The sequence below is a fragment of the Serinus canaria genome, chromosome 7 (genome assembly GCF_022539315.1).
Source record: "Serinus canaria isolate serCan28SL12 chromosome 7, serCan2020, whole genome shotgun sequence".
Taxonomy (NCBI): domain Eukaryota; kingdom Metazoa; phylum Chordata; class Aves; order Passeriformes; family Fringillidae; genus Serinus; species Serinus canaria.
Genome location: NC_066321.1, coordinates 25,509,325 through 25,537,271, shown reverse-complemented (window position 1 = coordinate 25,537,271; position 27,947 = coordinate 25,509,325). Strand labels below are relative to the sequence as shown.

The following is a 27,947-nucleotide window of genomic DNA, read 5'->3' as shown; positions in this document are numbered from 1 at the left end:
AAAACAAATCATACCAAAACAAGAAAAAATTATCACTGCTGATCTTTCCCTCTGTGGTCTTTCCCTCTATGCTTTATGTACCAAATACAGCAGGAAACAATCTCTGTGGTCTTACAAAAGAACCTAATAAGTAACATTTACAGTGCTGATAAATATCAAAACACAGAGCTTACACTATTCAGTTCTTTTGGAATTTCAAATAAAATCATGTAAAGCTAAAATAAAGTTACTGAAGAACCAAATGACTGCTTTAATCCTTTGCCACAACAGAGCAGTGATGGCTTTAAAAGAGGATATATTACTCCCTTAGATTAAGATGGAAGTGATCACAAAAGTTTGTTGATGAAATTGTGACCATCATGATGAAATTCTGAGCTGCCTCAGCTTCTGACAGAAGAAAGAGCTGTTCTGAGGAAGTCATGCTACAGACACAGTGACTTATGGAACACATGAACAGAATAATCTGGACTGAGATCCTCCAAGTCCTGGGAAGAGCAAATCTGCATCCACTTACAGCTGCCACTCTTATGCCATGCCAGCCACACAAGCTCACACACTCGGGCATGAGCACTTGCACTCTCAAGTGTTCAAGCTGGGACCAGCACAGCTGCCACACCCCTAAAAAGAAAAGCCAGCTAAGAATCACCACCAACTTTTAATTTTAAAAAAACCATAATCTTTCCTGCACCCAACCAAGAGAACCCTGCCAGACCACAAACTGCCTGGGTGCTGAAGTCTGACTGTGTGATTGTTTGTGCTGCTGCACCTCCCCACAACACAGGCACAGCCCCCATGCACCAGCAAGGGAATGTGACTGCAGGAGGGCATGAGTCCCCACAACTCCACACTCCAGATCCCACTGGGAATGCACAACAGGGCTGTCCACACATCCATGTTTTCCAGGCACTGGGCTTTACAACACTGCTGATCTTAGTCCAGCCCTGTTGCTCTGGCACTGGTCCAGGATGTGGACACTGTAATTTTGGATCTCTACTGTTTAAGTAGCCAACATCTGTTTAGGAGCATCAAGACCGTTCAAAAGGGAATTCCCTCCTCCTCTCAAAAAGACCAGGGTCAGCCATGAAAGCAAACCATCTTGTAAAGTTTTAAAAAGCTAATTTATAAAACCAGTATTTCCATTGTCACCTTACTGTGCTCATTCACAGCACGCAGTGAACAGACACCTGAATTTATTCATGCAGTAAAATGTAAGAAGTCCTGGCTTAGATGCCCTAGAGTGGAATTTGCCTCACAGCTCATACTTCAAGTACTTCTGATACACAGTTGATTCTCTGAAAAAATAAAAAAACCAGCAAGCAATAGCATGCCATACTGCCACACTCTAAGTACCACTTGTAGCATCTTAACAAAACAGTATAACTTGTTTAAAACTTGTCCTCAAGTCTGACAAGTTTCTAACACTGATTTAACAAAATCCCATTTAAAAGACAGTACACAGCTTCTAATGCTAGCACTGCATTAACAAACTCAACACAAAGAGTGATTCAGAAGTGGAAGTATTTTGCCAGCCTAAAAGTAAGTGAAGTATCATCAACAGGCCAATCAAGACTGCAATATGCAGACTTAAAATTCAGATTATTATCAGCAAGTTATAATGCAAACAGAGCAAATGGCTGAGAACTTGCTTATTTACAGTTCAGCGGCAACTTTTAGAGTGACTGGGTAAGTCAGGTTAGAATGGATCTCAGAGGTCTCCAGTTCAACCTCTCACTGAAAACAAAATCAGCTTTTGGGACAACATGAGGCTGGCTAAAGGCTTTACTGAGCTGAGCCTTGAAAACTTCCAGTGAGGGTCCAGAAAGCCTATGTCACCTTTCCCATCTGGAGGACTAAAGCCTACAGGGCTATGAGACTCACAGTGGAATGGCAGGGAAGAGCTTGTAGGACTGTACAAGTCTTGGGCCATATTTAGGGAAAGGCATCAAGGAAAACTGGGGAGGAAAAAGCACAGGAAAACTGCAGGAAAAGGGCACTGAAGTCAGTAACTCCTACCACAGGACTCCATGTTTCTCCTTGCTGAATTTCATAGGGTTGGTGTTGGCCCATTGTGCAGGTCCCTCTGAATAAGCAGCCTCCAGCACACTGACTGCTGGCTGTCATCTGCAATTTGGGCATCCTCCATCACCTCCTCCAGGTCACTGATAAACATTAAGCAGGACAGATGCTTTTTTTTCCCAGGGAAGAGACAATACAGGATAACATCCATCCTCCCTCACCTCATTAAAAAACACACTACTATCTTGACTTCCCTATGGTTTTGATTAATTTTGAAACCATGTGACTTGTTAATGCTCACTTCTTACATTGTTTCTACCTCTCCTGGTGCTCTGCCAGTCCCTATATCTATGCCTCTCACATGTTAGAAATCAGGTCTAGGATAAGAGCACAAGAATGAACATAAGAAACTTTCATCCCAGACAAGAAGGGTCTCCAATGTCTTCCTGTCATTCCAGGCAAGAAGATCCACAGCACTGCAGCATGCACTGAGTGACACAAAATTGACAATGCCACAGGAGTCAACGCCCTGAGCCAAGCAGACCCACATATTTAGGAGAGGAACAGAACTGAAAGGATCACAGACTTCACTGGCCCCAGTTCCATACTGGCTCTCCAGACACTTTCTGCTGGATGAAGCCAGGTGTATCAGCAACCACAGCACATTAAACCCACAACAGAGAGGATACAACCAGAGTTAAGGTACCAATAGTCCAAAGCACATCACACAGCTCCCAGTACAAAATCCCACCAGAAACCATCAAGGCCAACTGTAGCTGGGTTTGTTACTCCAGTAACATGGCCAGGGCAGACACAGAGTACCTGCTTTGGTCTGGCAAGAGACTGTAAAGAAAGCTGCATTTAACAGACCACCTTCCTGTAGCTTTCCCCTTAGAAGCTGCCAGAGAACTTTAACCATCCTGCCTGTGCCATTTTCCCTGGACAATGCTTTTTTCTAAGCAGTGCAAAAACCAATCATGTGATTTGCTTGTCCTGAACTGCCAATGTTGCTCATGAAATACCAAAAAGCAACAGCAATACAGCTGAAGGAAACATAAGGCAAGAGGCAGATAAGGGCATGAGCAGAGGTAAAATTTAATGGGAAACAGCAAAAGAAAAGGCAGAGGAAGAGATAAATCTGTCTGCAAACAATTTGACTCACAACCAAGCACAACTCCTAATACTTCATCCTGGCAGCACTTATGAGTCCAAAGCCAAGATACAAGCCCTGAAGGTAAGAGTAAGTCTTGAGTAGGAGCTGCATCAGAAGTTGTATGACAGAAAACTCAAACTTCACAGTAAGCTAACAGAAAAAGAAAGCATGTATGGCACAGGATAAACAGCAATAATGGGAATTAAAACATGCAGAAACAAGAATGAGAGAAATGAGAGGAACAAATGGATAATATAAAAAGCAAGAAAACAGTTCCAGAGTATTTTTGTTCTAGAGGCTATAAACTCAATAGAAATCAAAACAATTTCTATCAGACCCTCACACCTAGTGATAAAGAGGTGAGAAGGGAAGATTCCCACCAGAAATGAGAACAGGACAATAATGCTGCTACACAAGGGCACTTCACCTGTCTGAGAGCAGGGTGTTAAAAACACCCTTCCCCCTTATTTCTCTGCATCTCTCAGAGCCATTTACTCATGTGTACTACCAAGCTTGGCAGATCAACCCTGCCTGCAGGTGGAGCAGAGAGAAGCCTGACCTTGCTTCCCTCTGCCACCGTGTCCCCTCTGAGGAACCTCTTGCAGCTGGCTGGCACTGCAGACAATCGCAGCCACCTCTGCAGCTCTGTGCACACACAGCCCCTGCAGGGCAGGTCACATCAACTTCAGAGGCAAACCTCTGCCCTAGCTCAACATCTTGCATCCTTTCCACAACACAAAATCCACATGAAGACTTTACTTTTATCCATGCCATGTAAGAATCTGTGCGGGTTTTAGGAATTTATTATGGCAGCTACTTATCTGTGGTTTACACACCTCCACGGGTGACTTCTAATTACTACAAACACATTTTACACATTGCATCCTGCTACATGTATTATCCTGTGAATAAAGCTGACAAAGATGACACTAAGTAGCAGCCCTTTGACAATTTCACTGCTTCAGAACAATAAACTATTGCATTTTCTTTAACAGTTTTAGCCCCATCCTTTGCTTCACTAGACAGCAGTAACATTTTGATACAGCACACCTTTAAAGCATTAAATAATACAATAATCTCTTTGCTGTAAATTGTGTTTTGTCACTTGCTCAATGACTTACTAGCTGTGACTAATGCTTGAGTTTCCCTTATACCACCTTATGCTGTAAAGATACAAGCCACTTAACACTGCCAATAAAAATGTAAAAATTATAACAAATTACATGAGCAAATCTGCCAATCCATTTCAGAAAGTCTGCTATTCCTAACAGTAATTTCATATAAATTTTTTTTTCCTTCAAATTATGTTACTCTAATTCTTTTCCCTGAACCTTTTAGGAAAGTTACAACTCTGGTTTCTACATTTAACCTACTTTGTTTATTTGTCCCAGCCACTCCAGATGCACCAGAGAGCCCAGCATGCATAGGTTGCTTTCTATTTGCAACTCTCCTTGTTGCAAGATTGTTAAAAGATTATTTCTATATATTGTGAATTTACACAATAGACACAGATATTTTAAAGCTATTTAATAGCTGTCAGCTAATTTTTATGGCACTACTACAGAAACAATAATATCATTACCAATACATATTTAAGTATACACTGATGTTTTAGAAAGATGCAGAAATTACTTCAATATACAACAAACTCTCTTAATTAGGAAGGAATTATTTGTTATTTTACACCACACTCCAGAGCTGGGCTGCAGAAATGGACAGTAAACATTTCAAATGTGCTTTTAAAATCAGAAGACTTTAGAAAGAAAAAGTGCAGATATATATTAAATACTGGTGACTGTAAGGGTTCAAGTAACTTGTTAATTTCTGTGGAGTAAAAAAAAAAAAAAAATCAATACCATATTAAATACATGGTCTTTCATTTCTCAAAGTGCAGGAGTACCCACACCACTGTGTACAGCCTTCCCAGGACATCCCAACATGATCCTATTGCACCAAGCAGGACAACTTAAAACAGTGGTAAACAAGATGCCCCTAAGATTTTATCTTTGAACTAGAAGGAAAACAGTAGCTCACAAGCTAGATTGTAGAAGTAACTAATTTTTGTTAGGGATGTGTTCCTGTACTGCATTTAATTCAGGACCATTTAAAGGGCAAGGACAAAGAATTAGTTCTATGCTGTCACTTTTTATTCCCCACACTGCCCTTCACACATAACACAACTCACTATCACCAGAGGTTAAAGTCGAAGTCCACACCTCTAATTTTCTAACTGATAAGCCAAAACAAAAAAACCCAAAACCAAACCAAAACAAAAAACCAAATACCCTCCCTAAGAAACCAAATCAAAACCGAAACAGAACAAAACAAAAAAACCAAACCAAACCAAAAAACAAAAACAACAAAAAAAAACCACACACAAAAAAACCCCACCAAAACCACCAAACCATACAAAAAAAAATTGGTATATATCAATATATATAGAGTTATATACAGAGTAACCAAATTTTAGACTCTTAGGTCTATGCTGACAACAGCAGGCATAAGGAAAGCCTTCCCATACTCTCCTCACATGTTCTCTGCCTCACTTCCAAGCCATGGTTCAGAAAGCAGAACAGGTGAGTACCAGAAGTTCCAGTCTCAGGTTGTGTCTGCAGGTGAGCAAGGCAGGACACACTGCAGCCTTTGCTGGTGTCACATGCCACCTGAAGGACTGGCACGTGGTACGCTTTTCACCTCTTCCAATTGCTCACATTTGCAAACTTCAGATGAAGCCTGGACCTCACCTGCAGTTGCTCTGTAAAGGAAAAATAACTAGCCACATAACAAAACACATCCAAGAGCTTTACATAAAAACTTGGTTTAGTCTTTGAAATATACTGGCATTCAGCAGTTTACTATCTGAGCCTGACTGACACATTTCATAACAAGCCACTGTTAGTTTTCATTAAACTGGAAAAAAATCAACGTTTGATTACTGCAATGATTTGAGACCCTTTCAGAACTCCAAACAGAAGCAAAGCTGTGCTATACACACACAGCTCATCAAACATTGCAGAATGCTACCTGGCTGACAGGGGGATTTTTATGTAAGCTGTCAAGGTAATCCTGATATTCACATCTCCTGCAAGGAAGAGCTTCAATTTTATTCAGCTGGCTTTACTACATATTTAAATAATTAGCACCAAGTTTTTTTAAGTCAGTACCATCCTCACTTATCTCTTGAAATCAAAACATTCTGAGTTTTCTTCTGAAAATATTATTTTTCTAATGTGTGAACTAAAAGCGCTCATTCAAACTCTAGATGTAATGAGCAAAAAAAAAAGATAGGCTTAGAAATCTCAACAAAAACTTGCTGGCAGACATCTACAGATGCAAGGTCTGGGTTTTTCATGTTTGGTAGAATTTCCCTCCTGCCTTCCATAGTAACTTCTTCCTTCTCCCTGCATGTGGAAGAAACACAGCTAGAAATGTTAATTTAATGTGCAGTATGAATCTGGGAGGAGTAGGGTTTAAGGTTTTCTGTTTTGTTGGCTGTGCAGGAGTTCATTCCCCTGTTAGTCAGCTTTTTGGTATGACCTCACCACTATGCTCACTCTTGAGAGAACACCTACTTCTAGCCACTGAACTTCTGTTCTACCATATCTGCCCTGCAGGTAGGAGGGAAAACAGCAAATCCCCTCAAAAAGCCAGCAGAGGATAAGGATGCTAGAGGTAAGTCACACAGAATTAGTTAGATTAAAAAAAAAAAAAAATCAGGTTAAAATGAATTCAGTTTCCTTAGTTCTGTAAGTGTCATCAAACCTCTCTGATTATATATTTCCTTTCAATACCTGTTATGCTGAAAGACTGAAGAAACACACCAGAAACACAAATCAGCCTCCCTCCACATGAGCTTCATGCACATATGTTCTATACCAACTATCCTTAAAAACCTAAGGTTTACTTGCCTGCTGCAAAAGTCTCCAAGACTTACTGAAGAGAAAAAAAGGATAGAGGATTCTTTAGTTGCCAGCAGCAACCAAGCATAAGTACAGAAATACAAATATTATACTGCAGCAACAAATTATTTTATTTCAAATTACCAATTCTACAGGTAAATTTTATTGCTGTTCCTGGATGATTCAGTGATTTCCACTACAGGTACTTCATAGATTGTTTCTAGAGGCCATGGCATCAAGCATCTTAAGGTAACAACATGTTTCAGGCTTACAGAAAGTCCAATACTTTATATTTGTCAAGATCACAGACTATCTGCAACTGCTACAAACACCTCTGTAATGAATGTCCAGTCAGTTTTTGGAAAGGGATATTGACATTTATGGGGAACCAAGAGTCAGTCCAAGTAAGGTGAAAAACTCAGTGACTTCAAGGAAAAAAGGAGAGGGAATACTAAGAAAAGACACCAGAGCATAATTTGGTTTTTAGCTCTGGCTTCATGTTTGTCCAAATAGACAACAGCATTTATCAACCTATGCAGCTATGGATCTTCAAACAGAGAGGCACAAAAACCAACACAGGATGGTTAAGCCTTCCCTGTGATGAAACTGCTGGCATGAAAAAGCTGATTCTTTGCACCAGAATGTTTTAACTTAACTAACATTTTAACTAGGATTTAAAAAAACCCAACAACAAACCAACCCCAAACTAAAAAAAAAAAAAAAAACCAGGAAAAAACCTCCACCCACATGCCTGAAATAAGATGAAATTATATAAGAGAAACAAATGAACAGTATTTAGACCTTCTGCAAGGAGATTTACAGACAAGCTGATACAGACAACCAGATCACAGACAATCAATATATCCAAATATCTGTTCACCTTCAACACTGTTTAATAACTTCAGCATGCAGACACCCTGAAGCTTTCAAGAGTTACTCTAGGCACTAGCCAGGTAAACCTCACTTTCTACAGCCCTCTTCAAAGTCCTCTTCCATTTGCTTTCCCATCTAACCAGTGTTTGATGATCACATCCCAATCAGCTCCTCTCCTGATCCCATCTGCTGTTCCCTCTTATCCCTGTCTTTTCCCTGGGCCTTCTCCAACCCCCAGTTATTCAGGTGAGGGCCCAGATCACTTTGTCCCACCACTTCAGAAGGGTAGTACTCTTCCCCTTGGTCCAAGGGACTCAGGCAAACCTCTGCTCAAACTCAGTGATGAGCAGCAGTGCTGGGAGATGATTTCAAGTGAGAAATATCTGCTGAGCAAGGTCTTGTTCTTTTATCCAAGGATCAAAGAATTTTTGAAGTAGATCTATGTTTAAACATAGGGATCTAGCAAGAAAGCGTCAGCTGTAAGATGTTCTTCCCCTAAAAAACAAGGAAAAAAATCTCAAGGAAAATGACAAAAAAAGGAAGCCCAAAATAAAGATTAGCAGACACTCATTTGGGGTTGGGGAAACCCAAACAACCAAACAAACCCAAACAACCAAACTAAACACCAAACCAATCACCACAGCCCACTAAATGGCACACTAAGATCAAAGGCTACCATTACTAAAACTAGATAGGAAAGCCTTTTTGGTCAATGCAAACTGTGTTGAACTGTTGATTTAAGGAACACCTAATGCTCAGCTGAAAAGTCAACTAGCTGCTTTAGAGTCATGGCAGACTTTGATATTTAATATTAGCAGTAGGCATGAACCTATTTGGAAAAAACTTCTGTTTTCAAAGTTATGTTTATTCCCTGTTTACTTATTCCAACTTGCCTTAGCATATCAAATCACAAATAAAGGTTTATTTCTCATTTGGAGAAAGCGTGCACCAAACAGGGTATGGCTCAGGATCTCGAGAGCCATAAAATACAAGGTCATCCTTTAAATTCTCTTAGTAGAGGATCTGACAAACCTTTCCTGTTTGAATTAACCTTTGTTGAAACATGAGTCTTTCAGTTTTACTGAGTGTTTTACCTCCATTCCACCTACCACTGATTTTTCTGTCATACATAAATACCACAGCGTAATTTGTCCATTTTAAGAAAGTGAGAATTTTCTTGTTTCCTTCTGATCTGATACAGACAATCTAAGCAGTGCTGGCTGGAAAGTGGTGCCTGTTAAGGAGAGTGCTGGAGAAGCTACAGAATAATCCTCACTTAGGAGCACAGACCTGCAAGGAACACACTCCACTTGCTATGGAAGAGCAACACAAAGCTACAAAACAATACAAAACAAAAAGGCCAAAGCTCAGTTGGTGACTTCTGCATTCCTGATACAACCAAAACATTCAATTTTAGCAAAACAAGTGCATAAGTACTGAAGACAGACTTTAGAACAACAAACAACATGGAGGTAGAAATTTAAGGAATGAAGCATCTCCATCCCATTCAGATGCTAGCTTTCTGATATATTTAGCTGTTTTCTTAGAAACTCCTAGAACTCAGCAGTGTGGAACAAAAATAGCCAAAATGATCTTGACTTTTTTCCTTGCAGCTTTCTCCTTTCTCCCTGCCAAAGGATTCAAGAAAAGGGCAGTCAGTAGGTTCTCAGCCTCCCATTATAGACTAAGTCTGCATCTTAGCTAGCCTATGGTATTATACAATAATCAATTACAGAAATATGTTTTATCCCCCAAATGAAACCAATACTTTCTAGCAGTCAAGAGCACAGAAACATGCAGGCTGTCTGCATGGTTTGGGTATGCCAACAGCTTTTACATCCTAGAGTTTAAGAGAAATAGGCATAACTATCTAGTCTATTACAGATTTATTCTTTCGTAGGAGGTATTAAATTAAACAAATAGCTGCCTCACTTCTAACTTCTTCATAAAGACTGGATCATAACACTAGATTTCAGACTTCACAAATAGTACTTTACATTTTGAACTTAACTTCTTCAATTCTATCCAGGGAGTGCTTTGCAACATTCAAAAATCATCACAAGAAGTTTTACTTTTAAGATTGACTATTCTAAATTTTATTTTAATAAAGGTATCATACTTTGATACTTTCCGCACCCCTAAAGAGTTGTATCAATCAGAAAACTTCAAATATCATCTATCACTTGCAGCAGATCAACTTTGGAGGGCAATAGTGAACCACTGTGAAAGTGATCTTTAAAATCATCTTAAACATATAGCACTTATGCAGTTCTAATGTTAGGATTATCTCCTGCCTGAAGACTCAGGTCTCTATAGCCACAAAAGTAAAATTTGTGATAGATAGCTAGTATCTTATTCTTGGACTATACATTCTTATTCAGGCTTGCAAATTAAAAAAAAAATAATACTTCTCTACTTCAAGGCCAGTCCTGAAACATGGATGAATTCACAATTTAATCTGTTACTGAGCAGAACTGACATGATCACATACTAAAGATTCAAACAAACACAACCCTTATTCCTGAGGAGATTTGTTCAGCTTAGGCATTTTTGCTTGGCTTATTAGAATCTTTAGAGAGTTTAGCTCCTCCTCCCCTAATGAGCTGAGAGAGTTCTGTAATAATCTCCCTGCAAAAATAAAGGTTTATTTCTCCTAGGCAGCAAACACAATTTCTACTACTGCACAGCTGTCTCAGAGGAGCTCCAAGGGGCTGACTGCTCCATCTCATTTCTGGAACAGCTGCACCATATGGTGCTGTGCAGAACCCTGCAAGTTGAATAATTCCATTTCTGAAGGTCTCCTCACACTGTCTGCAACGAGTCTGACAGCAAAAATTTTTTTCTTAAGTTCAAGCAGAGTACGGATTACAGTGATTATTGCTACCGTATGCACCGTACATTAAAGATGCCAGGCAGACTATCCTTTTCCCAAGCGAATACATTTCCCATAGGCGTGGTTATAATTGCGAAGAGGAACAGCAAGATGTTTGTTAATTAAACTAAGTTTTGAATATCATGAGGTGCTAGACTGCGCCGTGCGGCTGCAGCAGCAGCAGCACCACGTGAGCGGCCGGGCAGGCAGCAGCACCCCGAACCTGTTACATGGCCGGGGAGCTCCTCCTGGCAGCACCGCCCTGCGGCTCTCCCGGCCCGCCAGGAGATGCCTTCCAGAGCGGCTCTGCGAGGTACCAGCGCTCCGGGGGCCGCTGCGAGCAACCTGAGCAGCACACGCGTACCTTCTTCCCATGAGTCCAAGGAAAGCAAATTGGGAACACAGAGAGCTAAGCGACAAGGAACGCCGGTGTCATGAGTCCACAGTTACAGCCCTGCACAGCCAGAGTATAAATTACTCACGTCCAGCCACGGTGATGTCATATGCACACAATCTTTGTAATTCCTAATTCCCTTACTCCCCACACACCCTCTTCCTTCCTCCTGTTCAACAGAGACTGGAAATGCAGCAGCTTGTGCGATCTGCCCGAACACTACGACCGAGTCACGACTCCATAGTTAGGGAGAAAGGAGCAGCCAGACTTCTCCGCCTCAGCCGGGAGCAGCCGGGGGCTCTGCCACGATCTCTTCTCGTTCCCCGACCCTCTCTCCGAGATCCGGGCAGGGCCGGGCGCTGCCCGGCAGGGGAGGCGCTCCCGGCCCGGGCGGGGACTCGGCGAGCGGCCCCAGGCTTGTCCCGCGGGCGGAGGTCCCGGCCCGCAGCCGGACCCGCCGGGGCCGTGCCGGCGCCGTGACAGCCGCGGGGAACTTTGGCTGGGGCGCGGCGCGGGCCGAGCCCCGCGGGGCCGGCGGGACCGCGCTGCCCCCGCCGCCGGACAAAGGGGCCGCGCCTCGGGCCGCCGGTGCCCCCTCGGGTGCCCACCCGGGCGGAGCGGGGGCACCGAGGGCACAGGGATACGGTGCCCGGGGCTCCCCGCCCGCCCGCCCGCCGCTCACCATCCGGGAACTCCCGGTCGCTGATGTGCTGGAGGTGGGGGCCGCCGCCGCCGGGATCCGAGTCCCCCGACTCGGCCTCCGCCGACCCCGAGCCGCCGCCGCCGCCGCCGCCCGCTGCCGCCGCCTGGTACGCGTCCGCCCAGCGATCGGGCCCCGGCGCTGCCCCTCCGCCGCCGCCGCGAGCCCGGCTGAGCTTGGGGCTGGCGTCCGGGGATACGCAGCAGGTGACGGTGTTGCCCATGGAGCTCGGAGCTCCCCCGCCGGGCCCCGGCTGCGCGGCTCCGGGCTGGGCCGGGGGAGGGGAGGCGGGCGCAGGGCGGGTCGGAGCGCGGGGCGGGCTCAGCGCCTCCGCCCCCGCCCCGGCCGCGCGCGGCCCCGCCCGCCCCCGCGGCCGCGCGACCGCCCCGCCGCCTCCTGCACGAGGCGAGCACAGGCCTCCCGCGAGAGCCCGCCGGGGGGAGCCCGGGCCCCGCCCCGTCACCGCCCAATCGCCTCCCGCCGCCGCGCCGCGTGACGGCCGCTCCGCCAATGGGCGCGGGGCTCGTCACGCGCCCGCCGCCGCGCCCTCCCCTGGCCCGCGGCTCCGCCCTCTCCTCCCCTCGCCTTCCCCACGCGCACGCGCGCACGCTCAGCCGGCAGCGAGGCCTCGGACGCGCCCCCCCCATGGCCACGCCCGCTCGGAGCCGCGCGCTCGGCCCCGCCCCCGGGGGGCTCGCGCTGGCCCGGCGTGCACGTGCCGCGGGAACGGCGGGAGCGGCCGTGCGGGAATGCGGGACAGCCAGGGGACAGCCGGGGAACAGCTTGGGGACAGCCACTCGCAGGAACACAAGCCACAACGCCAGCGCTGCCCCGCCGCAGCTCCTGCGATCTGGAGCAGGTCGTGGCCGGTCTCTCCCCTCACTCCGAAGGGCTCCCGGCCGGGGGAGCCGCCCGCCGGGCGCTCCGCTCGCTGCCGTGCCCGGTACCTGCCGGCAGTCCGGGAAAGCGACACTGCTCGGGACCGCCGGCATCCCCGGGGAGCGCTGAAAAGTCCCCAGCAGCCGCGTATTTGCTTGATGAGTTTCAGCTACCCGAGAGCTCCTCAGGAGACTGGAATGTTCAAATACACTCCAGGGAAGATGGATTGGAGGGCGAGATACCCACAGCAGTCAGAGGCCCTGATAAAGGCAAACGTGCGTTGTTCTGCAATGAAACAACCCGCTATCGCTACAAAAATTTAACTCTGGCCCCTGATAAGAAGAATGGCTCTGCAGAAGACTTAAGAGCACACAAAAGTATTACAAAACTCTGCTATCATGCTGGCAGTTATTCCAAAGATAAGCAGGCTCAGGGTTTTACTCTGTTTTGTAGGAAAAATCCTCATGTTGGCTCTCCCATGTGATGACAAACATGGAGTTTTTAGGCAAGCCTTGTGTAGTTTCTTTGAAGAGAGAAAGTCAGAGATGCTGTGTTTCCAGAATTTGTACTACTTAATCCCAGGCACAATAAAGTGACAAACCAAATGATTTATAGTCTTATATGAGGATTACTCCCTCAGACTGATGAATGATACCTTTTCACTTACCAGCAATTTCTCTAAACTGTGTTAGCTAAGCCTGTCTACATGCTACTGACAGTTTGCAAAGCCTTGTTACTCCAGAGGAATCTGACCTTGCTGTGGATTACACCAGGGCCTTGGGGAAGATTTGCTTTCAGCTCTTCTTGAACCACTTCAGGTCAGCTGAAGTCCCTCTGCACAGAAATCTGTAGGCCAGCCAGTCCTGCTCCCAGTTCTAGGAAGGGCCAGGGGGAACCACTGGTTGGAACAGGAGACTGACCTGGGCCAGGGAGAGAAGAAGGGGCTTCATGCCAAATAGCCATTGAGAGATTGGTGTTTCCTTCGCTCTGGCATTGCACCCAGTGATTTTTTCTGAGCATGGTGGGGAAAAAGAAGAAGCTAGAGGGTTGCTGTGACTTATTGAAGTAATTAATTCTCAAGCAAGAATAAGAGTTGGCTTGCACCTGCACTATTTAATATGAAAACTGGCATAATTTCCTCTTGCACGAGAAGAGCAATACCTTCCCTCACTCTTTGCACCTGGCTGACTATTTTCAGAAGCTGGAGAGGCATCCCAGCAGCAAGCTGGGACCTCTGCTAACTCTCAGCTTTGGAGCAGCCTCAAGGAAATCCTTTGCCAAAGCTGCGGTTTTGGGCAGTGGAAAATCCTTGTTCAAGGGTGAGGAAGTGAGCAGGAGTGGCTCACTGGGCAGCTGAGCACCAGGAGCCAGCCTTTGGGGCCAAGAGCCAAAACCCCACGTACTTGTGCCCACAGGTGAAAAATGCTGGGAACTCAGAGTGGCTGGAGTATGCGATGTGCCTCGCTGCTATTTGGGTTGGGAAGGTTTTGGTTTCTCTGCCTCACAGAGGCTGAAGTTTCCCATGGGTTTCATACTTGTTCTCAGTGTGTAACTCTGCAAAAGGGGAGAGATGAAGGCTGCTCTTCCCCTGCGCTGCTGCTGTTGCAGAGTATCAGGATTTATACAAACATGCAGAGGGAGGAAAGAAATCAGTAGTTTGTTTCCCTGTGAGGACTTATTCATGTAGGTCTTAAACAAGAGGAAGCTGAATTTAAAACCTGGAAGTCACAGAAACAGCAAACTGTCCCACCTCCTTGTCGTTCCAGGAGAAGTTCAGCTTCCTCTTCCACATACCTCAGTACAACAGTAAAGAGTAATTTTCCATATCTGTGCATGTTTTCATTTAGCTGCAATGATGAGGAATAATAATTTCCTGCTGTGTTTTGGCAAAGTAACTCTTAAAGTCTTAATTCAGATCTGACTTACCAGGATAATATGACAAAACCTGTTGCTGGGTGTATTTTCTGCAGAACCAGGTGATCCTGTTAATAGGTGTAGTGTGAGCAACACCCTGCAGAAATGAAACACATTATCTTTTATTTATGCAGCTTAACATTCTATTGACTTACTGCTATAGCAATACACTGAATACCCTCTATCATGATTTACTACTGGTTCTGGTCCTCTTACTATTTTCTGTCTCATCTTTCTACTGTTCTGTTTGATTTACCCCAGTGAATCATCAGACAGTTTCCACTACTGAAAAAATCAGTTACTTTGATGTACAATGGGCAGCACGTACCTAGATGCACATTTTGCATAAGCAGGCATTTTGGGTGGTGGATCGTGGCAATAATGAATGCCTGAGCTGAAAATAGCTTACTGTTGGGATTCAACCTCTTTTCCTCCTGCTCCAGAAAGAGATGTGTGTGCCATGGGACTCTCAGTTACCACCCCTTGTCTCTGAGCAGGGCACCCAGTGGGCAGCAACCCTCCTGTGCTTTAGTTATCACAAAAGGGAAAGCAAAGTAACTTTCAAAAATGTGGGAAATGAATTCTAATTTAAGCCCTCTCGGGAAGTTGCTGCAAACTTCAGGAGAGCTCCACACAGCCTTTAAGGAGGGCCAGACAGCATCTTGAAACAAACCCTAAATCAGATTGTGATGACAGCCAAAGGAGTAGTGACCTCTGCTACTAATATGCAGAGATTAGAAAGACCTGTGGTTTATTCTGAATATACAAAGGACTAGACTTGCCCCTCATGTTAATCTAATGAGGTCAGAGCAGCAATACCCTGCCAGCTACTCCAAGTGAGGAGCACACCCTGCCAACCACTAAATGCAGCTTCTGAGCTATAAACTTAAGTATATGTATAATTATTTGCAGGCTGCATAATAAATGAAGACTACCAGGCTTGACAGGACTAATATTAGTGCTACCAGCTGTGTTTTGGCTTGTGGGCTTACAGGGGGAGGTAATTCTGTCTCTTTACTTGGCCCATTTGCTGAGTACATGGGAGCTGCTGTCTGCTTGCACTTCTCAGACAAGTCTTTACACTTCCTCGTAGGCAGAGTTGTGCAGGTTTTTATTTAAGTCCCTCTCTGAAATCTCAGCACTTGCATTCACAACCACACAATCCTGTCGTCCTTTGCCTCATTATGTAAAACCAGGCTCCCCTCCATCTGCAAGCAGCAGTATCCCTAAGAGATGTCTGAAGCCAAAGTTACCAGCTTCTTTATGAGTAATAACTCTTGAAAAATTCCCAACTCCAGGCATATGTTCTTGTCCACACCAACTGCAACAAGAAGATGAAAGTCTTCTAAAAGGCTTGAAACGAAATTGCAGAATTTCCTGTAAACCATCCAGCTCCACAGTCACCATCAGTCCCAGAAATGGAGAATGGCTCGTTGCACACATTTAGTTGTGCTTCACAGGGCTGAGAATCTTAAATCCAGTAAATTGCTGTTACCTTCCCCCTGACTTGGTACTGCACATGCCTTTCCAAGGTCATGCACCTCCTTGCCTATCTGCAGGGTGATGACACCAACTCTGGGATGTGTTTTGTTCAATTTCTCCCTTCTTAGAAAGTGTCACAGCTGGGGGAGGAGTGCTTGCTGCTCTTACTTGGATAACTTGGAGAAGAGCCAGGGCTTTGTCTTTTCCTGGAAATGTAGCTGCAGGAAGAATGAATCACCAGGTTGAACCTGTATAACCAACTGAAAACAAAAGCTCAGACTTCTGTGTCTCACTTGGAAATAATCAGGGGAAAAAATAGGCATCCTGTTTTGAAAACCACTACCAGCTGACAGGACAAAAATGTTGCACGTGTGATGTCTTTTGAAGCTGACAAGTAACCTAAGACTACGGCCATTTAAGGGAAAAATCCCTGAGCTAAACAGTAGTTAGGGAAATAGAATATTCCAATGTTTGGGGGAGAAAAGTAACCAGGGAGGTTATTCAGAACACCCAAGGTGGATTTTTAGCAGCCCTAATGTTTCACACACTATTAAACCTCCCGTACTACCTTGGCCAGCAGTGAATACAAGCAAACCAGGGCTGGGGAGCTGTGTTTGATAGCGTAAGGACAGACTGCAGTGCTGCTGTCATTGATTAAATCCCTCCTTTTGCCTTTGCTGCAATCTAAGATGTCATTACAGGCAATGCAGAAGCTGCTTGGCTGGCTTGCGAGCATCTGGATCGCTGCAGGGATACCAACAGCACAGGCATGTGGGAGTAAACCCTTCTTTATCTTAGCTTCTCTCTTCTGCTCCTACCTTTGTTTTGTCTTCAGGTAAAATAGAACCAGCTTGACAGTTACTAAAGACTAAGTTCATGTTAATGGAGGCTTAGTGCCTGAGAAGAAAATTCAAGATGTGCTGGAGCCAAGACGGAAGCCTGCAAAGCTGTACTTTGGGCTGGAAGAACCAACACATCAAATATTAGAAATAGCTGTTGCTGCAGGTCAGGGATACAGATTTCTTCTGTGGAAAAGGAAAATGCTTTTCAGTATTTTAACACAAACTTTAACTCAAGTAGTTTTTCTCAGAAAAGTCTAACTGTGCACATGTAAGTCCTGCAGCAAGCTTATTTAGGGTAACCTTCTGCAGTTCTAATTCCAACTCTGGGCCACCAAAGGCTGGACAGTGGTGCTAAGGGGCCCTCCCTGGTAGCTTTAAGGTACCTGAAATTGCTTCAACTAAACTCTTCCATCTTTGCTGTCTGATGGATTTTCTAAGGACTCAAGAAGAGAAACACTGACAATACCATTAGAAATGACACTAAATCCCCCACATCTTTCATATGCTTGGATTCTTCCTTCTTTTAAAAGGGTAAAAGCTGCACTGAGGGAAATGTCTTATATGAATGTTATAGCTGTTGTCTGCCTGTCCATTTAATTGTTTTTAAATTGTTTCAAATTAGTTGGTGCTACTAGTCTTAAATTAATACAGTGCATTGCTTGCACTGTAATTTCCTCTCAAATTGCAAAACCCTGCACCTATAGAACATATCATAAATTTTTCTACCTAATTTTAAGCCTCTAGATCCTTCCTCAGACTCCACAAAAGGAAGGTTTTTGTAGCATTTTCCCTACCCCATGTCTGTTCCACTTCCCCACCACAGCCCTGTGCCCCTGGAGTGCTGCTGGAGCAGCCTTTCCCATGTCTGCTCCGTGGGTTATGGACTCTCCCTTCCCAAGACCCAGCACTGGCATCTCATGGCCTGGAAGTTCAGCAGCTGGAGATGTGGGTAAGGCTGTCGGTCTGAGAACATCTGAAAGTGGGGGGAGGTTTCCAGCAAATGAAGTGCAGCTGGAAATCTAGTGGTTAGTTGTGAACAAGAGCTTACTCAACTTGCTTTTTGTTCCTTAACTAAAACTTCACAACAATGTCAGCTTTCAGACCTGCAAGGCCTTCGAGAGCTCACTCATAATTCTCCTAAAAGCTAAGTGATCCTTGTGCAACAAGACATTTAAAAAAAGTGGTGATTATATATGGCAGTTTATCAAGAGGCAAGGTTGAAGGCATAAATGTAGTATTACTGATAGGAACAATTCCCTCTTCAGAGGTTCCAGAAACTTCCTGTGTTTCAGCTCAAGCACTTATGAAGCGATACATCTTCATGCTTTTGATCATTACTTCCACTGTTTAATGTAACTCTGTGTGTAAAGGAAATTAAATGCTAGATTGGATTATACATTTATTTCAAGATTTCACTTTTTTTGCAAGGATCTTGCAGAAGCAGCAAGTTCTAAGGTCTACTGATAACCCACCAGTTTCTGCAGAAACAAAAGTTTTCATTTTTAATTCACCCCATCAGTTTCAAAGATGGTCCAAATCACTTCAAGCTGAGGCTGTCTTGATTCTGCAACTGCAAGCTGTCATCAACCAAACGAATCTCTGCTTTATTCCCTTTGTATTTAACAGCAAGTGATTCACCACCCCATCTATTTTACCGGTGTGGAGAATGTGGAAGATTCTTCTACTGGTAAAGATGAAAATGTAAAACTTGTTAAATCATTTGAATGGTTACTTACAGTGATACATAGGGAGAAAGACTGCTTTCTCTTCTGGGTTTTCCTCCATGATTTGTGTTAGCCCTTGTTCACTCGGTTGATGAAAGCTCTTAGCAAAACAGATATTTGTCCAAACTTTACTTCCAAGACAATTTTCATATTTCAGTGGAATGACAACCAGAAGTAGCTGCTGTTTATTTTGGGAGGAAAGGATTAAGCCAGAAGTTTCCACACAAATGCAGAACAGAACCATTTGGAATAAGGCGTTGCTGTCAGAGGGTTATCAACAACACAGGTTTCTAGATGGAGTTTAAAAAAAAATCAGCTTGTTTCTATTTATATCTGCCTTTGCCTTGGTAACCAGAGACTGTGTGAGGGATGCAGTATTTTCCCATCATGGATGTCTCCAAAATCCATGCGCAGACATGCAGTGCATCCAGTGTCTGCAGAGCTATCACAAGAACTGGCACATCCATTTCTAAGAGAGGATTTTACATACTAAGCAGCAAAGAGAAGACTGCAGTAAGAGACTTACATTAGTAGAGATTCAAAATAATTTGTTCTCATTTCTATCTTACCTACTTTGTCCTTTGATCTTTTAAGTATTTCAAGGACCATTGTGCTTAAACAATTTTGTTAAATCACCCTGAGCAGCTTACCCAAATCCGAGGTGGTGGGATTTACTCATAATTGGCTACATTGTGCCTGCTTTATCAAGTGCTTGAATGAGGTAAGAATGGACTCAAACTGGTGTTTCTTCATACTTTAAATCATTCTTGCTTACCTTAAAATCAGCTGTTTCCTACTTCACAAGATGACCTGCAGCTTAGGTGTCCTTGCAGCCCTCTGCAGGGCTCAAAAGCCAAACCAGGCTGTGTTCTCACCACTGCACTGCTGGGCTGAGCTTTAGCCCTGCTGGGAGAAAGGCATGCCAGCTCTGGACATCTGTTTTAGCCACAATTCTGTGGTGGTGTGTTTTCCTTATCCTTTTACTGTCAGGGAAGGTAGAAGAAACCAAGTGTGTCTCTCTGCCACTGTAATACCCAGGTACTCTATTTTCTTAGAAAATGGATGTGGAAATTTGAAAAGAAGGTAAACATAGGCTCAGAATGAATATGGGGAATCAGGGCCCTTACTGAACCTCTAGTGGACTTGCTTCTCTCTTAATAGCTTCACTTATGATCCAGAAAGTAATTTCTGATCTTCTAAGGCTCATGGAAGTCAGTGCCAGAGCAACTTTATCAGGGAAGAAGGGGAAATATTTCTGGGAAACAGGGCAGGATTGGTGGAGAGCCTGCTGCGCTCCTGAGATATTCAGGGATATCTGACTAATAAAATCACATTATTGGGATAAAAGCACTCACTACATTATCATCTTCAGGAACAATACATTTTCACATGCAGCCTTATTTTACTCTAGTTGCTATTCACCCAGACACTTGGTCTTATGAAATACTGCAGGGGAAGAGAACTCATCTGGGGATAGAAAGGAGGCAGTTGGGAGCACTGGAGCCCAGCCACACTCCTCCATATTTTGGTTGGAGGTCCCAGGGCTGGCATATGGTGCAGGAGGTGGAGGTTGAGGCTTTGTGCCATTTGGGAGTTTCCCTCTATTTGCCTGCTGATGTAGCTTAGGCAGAATGTAGGTGACACAAAAAGTCATTCAAACAGAGTTCTTGTTTCAAATGTCATGACTCTCATTGCTTTTTTCCCCACACTGTCTATATAAATAATTAAAAAAATAATCGAGATAATAGCACAAGCAATTTCAAACTCTCAAAAGCAGAATAGTGGCAAGGAACCAGCACTTTAGGACATAAAACCACAGAAAACTGAATCATCACACGTGTTCTGGCATGTTTATAGGGAGAAGTCTGAGTTGCTGTAAGGCAAGTATGGACTAGTTTGGGGCAAGTGAAATTTTGGGTTCCATTCTCCTACAGAAGCAGAACCCTGAAAACAAGCTTTACTCACTGTTACCCCTGTGCAACCTGTAATGATCCTCCACAGAGGTTTTCATGAATCTTGAGCCACTCTGTTGAAACTGACAGCTTTTAGATGAAACCACATTTGGCTTTGACTGTCAGACAGATTTGCTGGTCCCTGTGGGAAACAGAGGGGATGATTTCTGTGGTTAGAGTCCCACCTTCGAGGGGCCGGCCTTGCCTCATCGCTGGTGTCCCCGGGAGCTGTCAGGACACAGAGCCCTTAGAGATGTGTCCCCTGCCTCTGCTGCCCCGTCTCCTCTCGGGGGCTCAGGAGGTGGCTGCAGGCACTGCGCCTTTCCCTGGGGGTCCTGCAGCAGTGCCTCCAGGCAGCCAGAGCAGGAGAGCTGCCAGGACACCTCCCGGCTCTCCCATGGCCTTTAGCAGTCTTTGGAGCTAGTTCAAGGAACACAGGAGAGGAGCACTGGGTTGTTTTACCAAACAAGAGATTAAATGGAGCCAAAGGTGAAGAAACACGGGGGGCGTTTTTGCCACACGGCCGGCAGAAAGAGAGAGCAGCCTTGGCTGTGCTGCCTCGGTCGGTGCTCGATTGAGATGCAGAACTGCTGTGTCCGTGCCGGGTACCCAGCGACCGAGGGAGCGCTTCCAGGCTGGCGTGAGCCCTTGCGGAGACACCGTGCCGGCAGCGGAGCACGGGGCTTGCTGCGCTGCCCAAATGCCTCTCCCGGGAACTGCCTTCCAACCCCCCGAAGCAAAAACCCAAGGCTGGAACCGCAGGCAGGCTGCGGGGACAGCTGACAGCGTCCCAAAGGCACCAGTGGGACCTTTCTCCCCGTACCTTTCGGCGTGGCCGCGGCTGTGAGCAGGCAGGAGCCCCTCCGGGCCCGGCCTCCCGCCGGGGGCAGCGCGGCGCTTCTCCGCTCGGGCCGCCCCGGGGCCCTCCCCGCCGCCTTGGCCCCCGCTCCCGCCGCGGCCTGGGGGGCAGCACCGCTCCGGGGACCTTCTGGCCCAGCCCAGCCTCGCGTACCCGGGCAGAGACCGCCCTGCTTCGGCGGCTGAGCGCAGCCTTTCCCGCTCGGCCGCGGCGCGGGCGGAGCCGGCGGGCCGGGCCCGGGCGAGGGGCCGGGCCTGCCCGGCTGCCGGGGCCGCGCTGAGCCGGGGCCTGGGGCTGCGGTCGGCGGCGGCGGGATGGCCTTGGTGCCCTACGAGGAGGGAGGCGGCTGGACAGCGCGGCAGCTGCACAGCCCTTGGGCCACCTTCCACTTCGCCCGCCGCACCATCCGCCTCCAGCAGGACTGGCGGCGGCTGGGGGTGGCGGCCGTGGTCTGGGACGCGGTAGGTGCTCCTTTCTGCGCTCGGGGGCTTCCTGGGGCTCTTGCCGAGCTTTCAGATTCACCGTAGAAAATTATTTACCGTAGAATTGTAAAGGGAAGGTTTTAAATTTTTTTTTTTTTTGTCATGTTAGGAAAGAATATGTTAAACTGTGCTTTACTTTTCCCTCTTCCCTGATAAGAGATCCTGCAGGAATGCAAGAGGGATGCACCACTCAAACCCTGCACAGGCAGTGCCCAATACGGGAGATACTCGGGATAACTCTCACCTCTTTCTTTAAAGTGCCTGGTGATGTGATGTTAGCTTGGCACCCTTCGGAGCACAGCTCAGATCCCACTGCTTGTAGCCTCAAGCAGGACTGCCGATAGACTTTATCTCGGGATAAGAGCCGTCCAAAACAAGAGGGGTGGGTGGTGGGTCCAAGGCCACAGCGCAGTCGCTCACAGCATCACTGCAGGAATCCAAGGGCTTTCCATCTGGGTGGATTTTAGTCCACACACAGATTGCACTTTTACCTCTAGTTTAAAAGAAGAAGTGTACCATTTTCAGCAAACTTCCCAAATGAATTGGTGTACAGGGTTGCTGATCTTTCTTGACATCAGCTTTGACAGTGCTGTGGGAGAGGTACTTATCAAGATCTATACAATATATAACATATTATATACAACCAGCTAGAAGTGTCATTAATTTACTTTCCCTGTGTCCTTCCCAGGGGCACTCCACTGTTGTGCAGAAATCTTTTGAAATACCATACAAGATACTATAAAACCTTATTTTGGACTTTTGCAATACTCTGTTCATTCACTAGTGTTTGACAACCCCTCAAATTTTCTTTGAGGAAATTTTTTCCAGGTACAATTATTGTATTTCCTTTCCAATACAACTTTTCCTTTCCAAATACAACTCTTTCTACCTCCTGTTATGTTTGGGGATTCATGGAGCAGTTGTCACATCCAAGCTGTAACCTCTGTGGTTCTTTTTTCCTTTTGCCAGTAGGAGTCTTCCATAAAACTCTTCTATAAAAAACTCCCATAAGGCATAAAAAGACTGTAGGTGCAAACAGGAGGTGGAGAAGTGCTGAACAAATCTGCTGCAGACCTGAAGCACCTGACTCTTCCCATAACCTTCTCCCTCAGGTTAAGCCAGAAAGCCTGTGGTCAGTATGACTGAAACCCTGTGCCCTTGTCTCTTGGCTTAGGCTGTTGTTCTGTGTGCTTACCTGGAGATGGAAGGCATTGATCTCAGGGATCGGTCTGTGATTGAGCTGGGAGCTGGAACTGGATTGCTGGGAATAGTGGTCACGTTGCTAGGTAAGGCCTTTTTCCTTGCCTTGTTTAGAGCAAATCATAACTGTAGTAAAACCAGCTCTTTTACATGTACATGCCTGCTGTAGAAGTGAGCACCAAAGCTGCACGTGTGAGCTGTGATGGTTCTCTGAGTCATCTTCCCTCCCTGTTAGACTCAGAGCCTGCTGTGGTATTTGTTGTAGTGATGGTGCCCCTGCAGTTTACTTTGTGGCAGGACCCTGTTGAGGCTGTGCCTGTTGCCATGGCAGGCAGCTCAGCAGCATCCAGCTCTGCAGCACTCCCCCCCAGGGACAAGAGCTGTGCTTCCCCTCTTCCCCTTGTCCTCCCATGCAGATAAAGCTACAGACAGAAACCATTTCATTAGCCTGTCTTGCAGAAATGATTTGCTGCTGATCTGTCTGTGGATGAAGCAGGAACTGGGTACTATGTTAAATTTGTGCAATCATTCCCAGGTTAACTTTGTAATTCAAAGCTCTAGCGGCTGTGAAAGGTGCCTATTGAAATCATGGAAACAAAACAGTTTGACAAAATGCAGTCATGCCATGTAAACTCATACAGGCATAACTTTTGTCTGACCTGTGAAAGAGGCTCTCTAGCTGCCTGTCTCCTACAGAAAAATATGGAATTGGAGCGGTTAATTGTAACACCCCCTGTAATTTATTCTTTTGTTGCATATGGAAAGGCCAAAAGTAACTCCTTGACTTTCATGCATTAGGAAAAATCTTCAGAAAATATGTTTTTTTACCCTATCCAACTTAATCTTCACGTAGAATACGCTTTATATTCTTAAGTGGCTGATGAAGGGTAGGATGTCTCTAGACAGGGCAGTTTTGCTTATTTTATTTGTTTGTTTTAAATCAGGCAGCTCAGGGGAGCTGATAATGTTTAACAGGAACTAAGGAGCCTGCTGGAGTTAAGCATTGTATTCCACATACTGTATTGAGGGATGTGGATTGTGAGTGTGAGCCATGTCCTCCTGTCCCCTTAGGTGCCCGAGTTACCCTCACAGACAGGGCGGCAGCCCTGGAGCTCCTGGAGTCAAACGTGCAGGCGAACTTACCCCCTGAACTACGTCCCAGAGCGGTGGTGAAGGAGCTGACGTGGGGAAAAGACCTGGATAACTTCTCTCCAGGAGCATTTGACTTAATCCTGGGTGCAGACATCGTTTATCTGGAGGAAACATTTGCAGAGCTGCTTGGGACGCTGGAGCACCTGTGCTCGGAGCGAGCGGTGATCCTCCTTTCCTGCCGCATCCGCTACGAGCGCGACCTCGACTTCCTGAGGATGCTGAGGGAGCGCTTCTCTGTGTCTGAGGTCCACTATGATTCCAGCAAGGATGTGCACATCTACAAAGCACAGAGGGGGAGTCGCAGGGATGACTTGTGACTCTCTGCTTTGTTAATAAGCCACTGAGGCTGTTCAACTCTCCCCTTTGTTTCTACTCAATACACTTGTTCCTAAGCATGAAGTTGCAGTTGTGCTGTTTCACTGGCTTCTTGTTCTGATGGTCTTGTCTGATCACTGGGTCTGATACAGCAAGGATTGGACTTCTGTTCTGCATATTGAACCTCTGCTTCATATATGAATAGAGTCATTTAGGGTGTTCCACTGGTTTTTTATCAAATGTAATTTTTGAAACTGATTCAAGTTGCAGAAATCTCCAGCATCAAAACTGTTATATCAAAAGGTCTCTTGTTTGAAATCAAACCACTTCTAACTTCTGGGGGGAACTTAAAGAGATTACAATGGGTTTTTTTCCCTTTCTCTCTTCCTTAACTCTAGAAAAGTAGGAGGGTGGATGAAGTAAAAGCTAATGCTCCAGCTTTAAATGCTTTAGCTCTTCAGGACTTCTGCATCTTAGAAGTTGCAATAAAAGAAACCACTTAAAAGGCAAAAAGAACCAAGGGCAGATGCTATTAAATTGCTGTCACTGCTGCGTTGAGGAGGCACAGTGAAACAAAGAACAAAATCTGTAGGGGCTCTGGGAACAGGGATTGCCAAGTAAGCCAGCTTAGAAATCAGTGTTACTTTAACCTGATTTGCAAGTGAGTGGGCTACACCTGCAGTACTGAAGCAGTTGTGGTTTCCAAGTTGTCCCTTACAAGTCTGCCTCACACAGATCGAGGCTCCTTGGAGGAGATACATGTGCACATGTGCCAGTGGGAAAGTGCAACAAGGAAACTCAAGCTGTTCTTAAAATATCAAATCAGCCCTTGACTCTCAAAGTGCCACTAGATAATGTTCTGCTTTGTGCCTTTGTGCTCCCTCTGGCTCTGAGAGCTGTTACTTAGGACAGGAGGGTGCCCTGTAAAGTCTTTGCAGCAGGGGAAGTACTTACTTGTGCATTACTTGGGACCTTGGGGCAGCATCTAGGTTTCAGTGTGCTTTCAGTGCACAGTGGTTGTTAAGACACTGCTGTAAGTAACAGATTTCATACCTTGAGCTTGTAAAACACATCTGTGTGTTTATCCCACAAGATCTGGGAATCCATCTTGCACCAGGCTTCCTTCTCTTTCTAGTGGTGGAAGAATGAAACTGATGAAAAGAATGGGCTAACAGAAGAGAGCTACACCTCTGAAGGCAGGAATTGCTTTAGTACACTTTTTGTGTGTGGATGTAGAACTTTCTTTGCTTTAAACTTAAACTCAAAAAGCCTCAGGTCAGGCTCAGACTTTGAGCATGTGTACATATTTGGCACTGGCAACAGCAAACAGCTTTGCAGAACAAAGCAGCTTTGGACCATGGGCATTTTGGAAGTTTTTGTCCCTTTTGCTTCCATCATACTTCCTGGTCGGTGGTCCAGAAGTGCTGTGCTGACTGTGATGTGGAAATGACACATTTATCACTAAGGTTTGTGTTTCATCCCTGGCACATCTCTTGCATGTTTTCAGCGAATTTCCTTGCTTGGCTTCAGACCCGTCTCTAGAACACTTGCTGTAACAGTATCCTCAGAAGCCACATGGTGTCACTAAAACAGTGCTTAGGCAGCTGGCTGGGAATTCACAGCCTGAAACTGGAGTTGGAGTCAGTTTGGGGGAAGGAAGACAGCACCTTTAACTGAGAACAGACCATGAGATGGGCTCTCATGTGTCAGGTGTAGCTCCTTCTGTCCTATCAGCTGGGTGAGCAGTGGATGAAAAGAATGATGAACTCTCCCCCCTCTCTCTGGCTCTACATTTGGGAGTGTGGCTGTAAGTTCTCACCTCTCCCTTTTCCTCCCTACTGGTGTATCCTTGTCTCCAGACTCACCTGGGATTAGTGTAGCTCAGGCTTCCCATGGGCTGGAGCTGGCAGAAAGCAGTGTGCTGGTGCCTGGTCTCCTGAGTGCCCAGGGGAACTTTCCTGTGGGAAAAGCCTGGCAGTGCTCGGCCTTGCAGGAGGCTGGAGCTGGCAGCACTGACAGCCATAGCAGCTTGCACTGTTGCCATAGCAGGAACATGCTAAAAATTCTGCTAATTTTTGAAACTGCTGCAAGTTGCAGAAATCTCCAAATAGCAGAGAATAAAGCACAGAATAAAGGCTGGTGCAGCAACCTGCACACTTCTAAGAAGGGGTTTTGCCTCAGGTCTTGCTTTGATGATAGAAACAGTTTTGTACTTTTAAACCAATGCAGTTTAATTCCAATTGTCAATTGTTCTGACAGTTGTTCAGTGTCAGATTTCCCATTGCTGCTGTTACAGCCCACAGCCATCCTGCAAGAGCAGGCATGTGCCAGTGGAGACCAGGCTTGGCTTCCTTCTCTGTGCTGCTGTTACACAGCAGCTGCATGCACACCTAAGGGAGTGTGTTTGAAGGCTGCAGCGATGCTGCTGCCCATAAATAACTGTGGAGAAAAGCAGAGATGGCACTGGCAGCTCAGGGGAGTGCCTTGCCCCTGACCTGCAGAGCTCTTGGTGGCCCCTCCCCAGCCCAGCAAGTGGCACCCCTCAAGGGGACACCTTCTCCTCTGACAGCTACTGGGGTGCATGTCCTGTTTGGAGACCAGAGCCAGGAATACTGCAGTTAGGCCACAGCCATGTGCACGTCAGTTGTGGTTGCATTTAAAGCTACAGTGTTTAGGAGCAGGCATCAGCTGTGAGGATGTAGCTCAGCTGAAAGCTGCAGTCCATCCCCCCGGGCAGTGCTGACACCCAGGTGCACCAGGCAGTGAGTGCTGCCTGCTGTTGTCCCAGGCTGGCTTCACAAGTGTTGTGTATTCCCACCCACTTACCTTCAGGGAGAGGTCAGGAGTGAGTCAGGCTGCAAGTGAATCATGGCAGGCGTGCAGGACAAGCAGCAGTGTAAGTGCTGCTGAGGAGCACAGGGAGCAGCCCCCTGCAGTGACACCTGCACACTCGGCTGTCCCAGCCCACGGGTCCCACGGGAGCTCCTGCTCTACTGTGAGATGATGAATGACAGCAGCTGCTGCCAGCAGCTGTTTGGCAATTATACCAACACCCTGCCCAAGCACTTTCTGTCACCCTCTTCATCCCAGCACTAGAGGATCCCACTCTTTTGGGTGGTTCCGTTGCACTGATCCTGTTTTGTAGCAGGTGATCTGAGCTCATCTGTAGAAGGATGTGTTTGGCGTGCATCCCTGAGTAGTGGGGCAATGCACAAATAGTCTCCTGAGAAATTCACTCG

At 46.0% G+C, this 27,947-nt stretch overlaps 2 protein-coding genes across 7 annotated transcripts in view; one reads left to right on the top strand and one right to left on the bottom strand.

Annotated features, from left to right (window-relative positions):
- The window catches only part of CCNYL1 (cyclin Y like 1), a 43,592-nt gene extending 22,744 nt beyond the window's left edge, over positions 1-20,848 (bottom strand). The window contains exons 1-4 of one of the 6 annotated variants that reach the window (XM_030241854.2): positions 20,714-20,848; positions 18,761-19,651; positions 15,954-16,021; positions 14,713-14,797 (exon numbers count right to left, since the gene is read on the bottom strand). In XM_030241854.2, coding sequence (XP_030097714.1) covers positions 14,713-14,797; positions 15,954-16,021; positions 18,761-18,992 — 385 coding nt within the window. In that variant the 5' untranslated portion in view covers positions 18,993-19,651; positions 20,714-20,848. Of the gene's footprint in view, positions 1-11,889; positions 12,194-14,712; positions 14,798-15,692; positions 17,843-18,760; positions 19,957-20,713 lie in introns of those variants that run through there. The other 5 variants (XM_030241852.2, XM_018911615.3, XM_050977048.1 and 2 more) reach the window with 5 other exon arrangements.
- A 964-nt stretch (positions 20,849-21,812) lies between these two features.
- Positions 21,813-24,792, top strand: METTL21A (methyltransferase 21A, HSPA lysine). The gene is made up of 3 exons (XM_030240419.2): positions 21,813-22,020; positions 23,216-23,327; positions 24,313-24,792. Exons 1-3 carry the CDS (start codon positions 21,874-21,876, stop codon positions 24,708-24,710), a joined length of 657 nt encoding a protein of 218 aa, XP_030096279.1. The 5' UTR covers positions 21,813-21,873; the 3' UTR covers positions 24,711-24,792.
- The last annotated feature ends 3,155 nt before the right edge of the window (positions 24,793-27,947 follow it).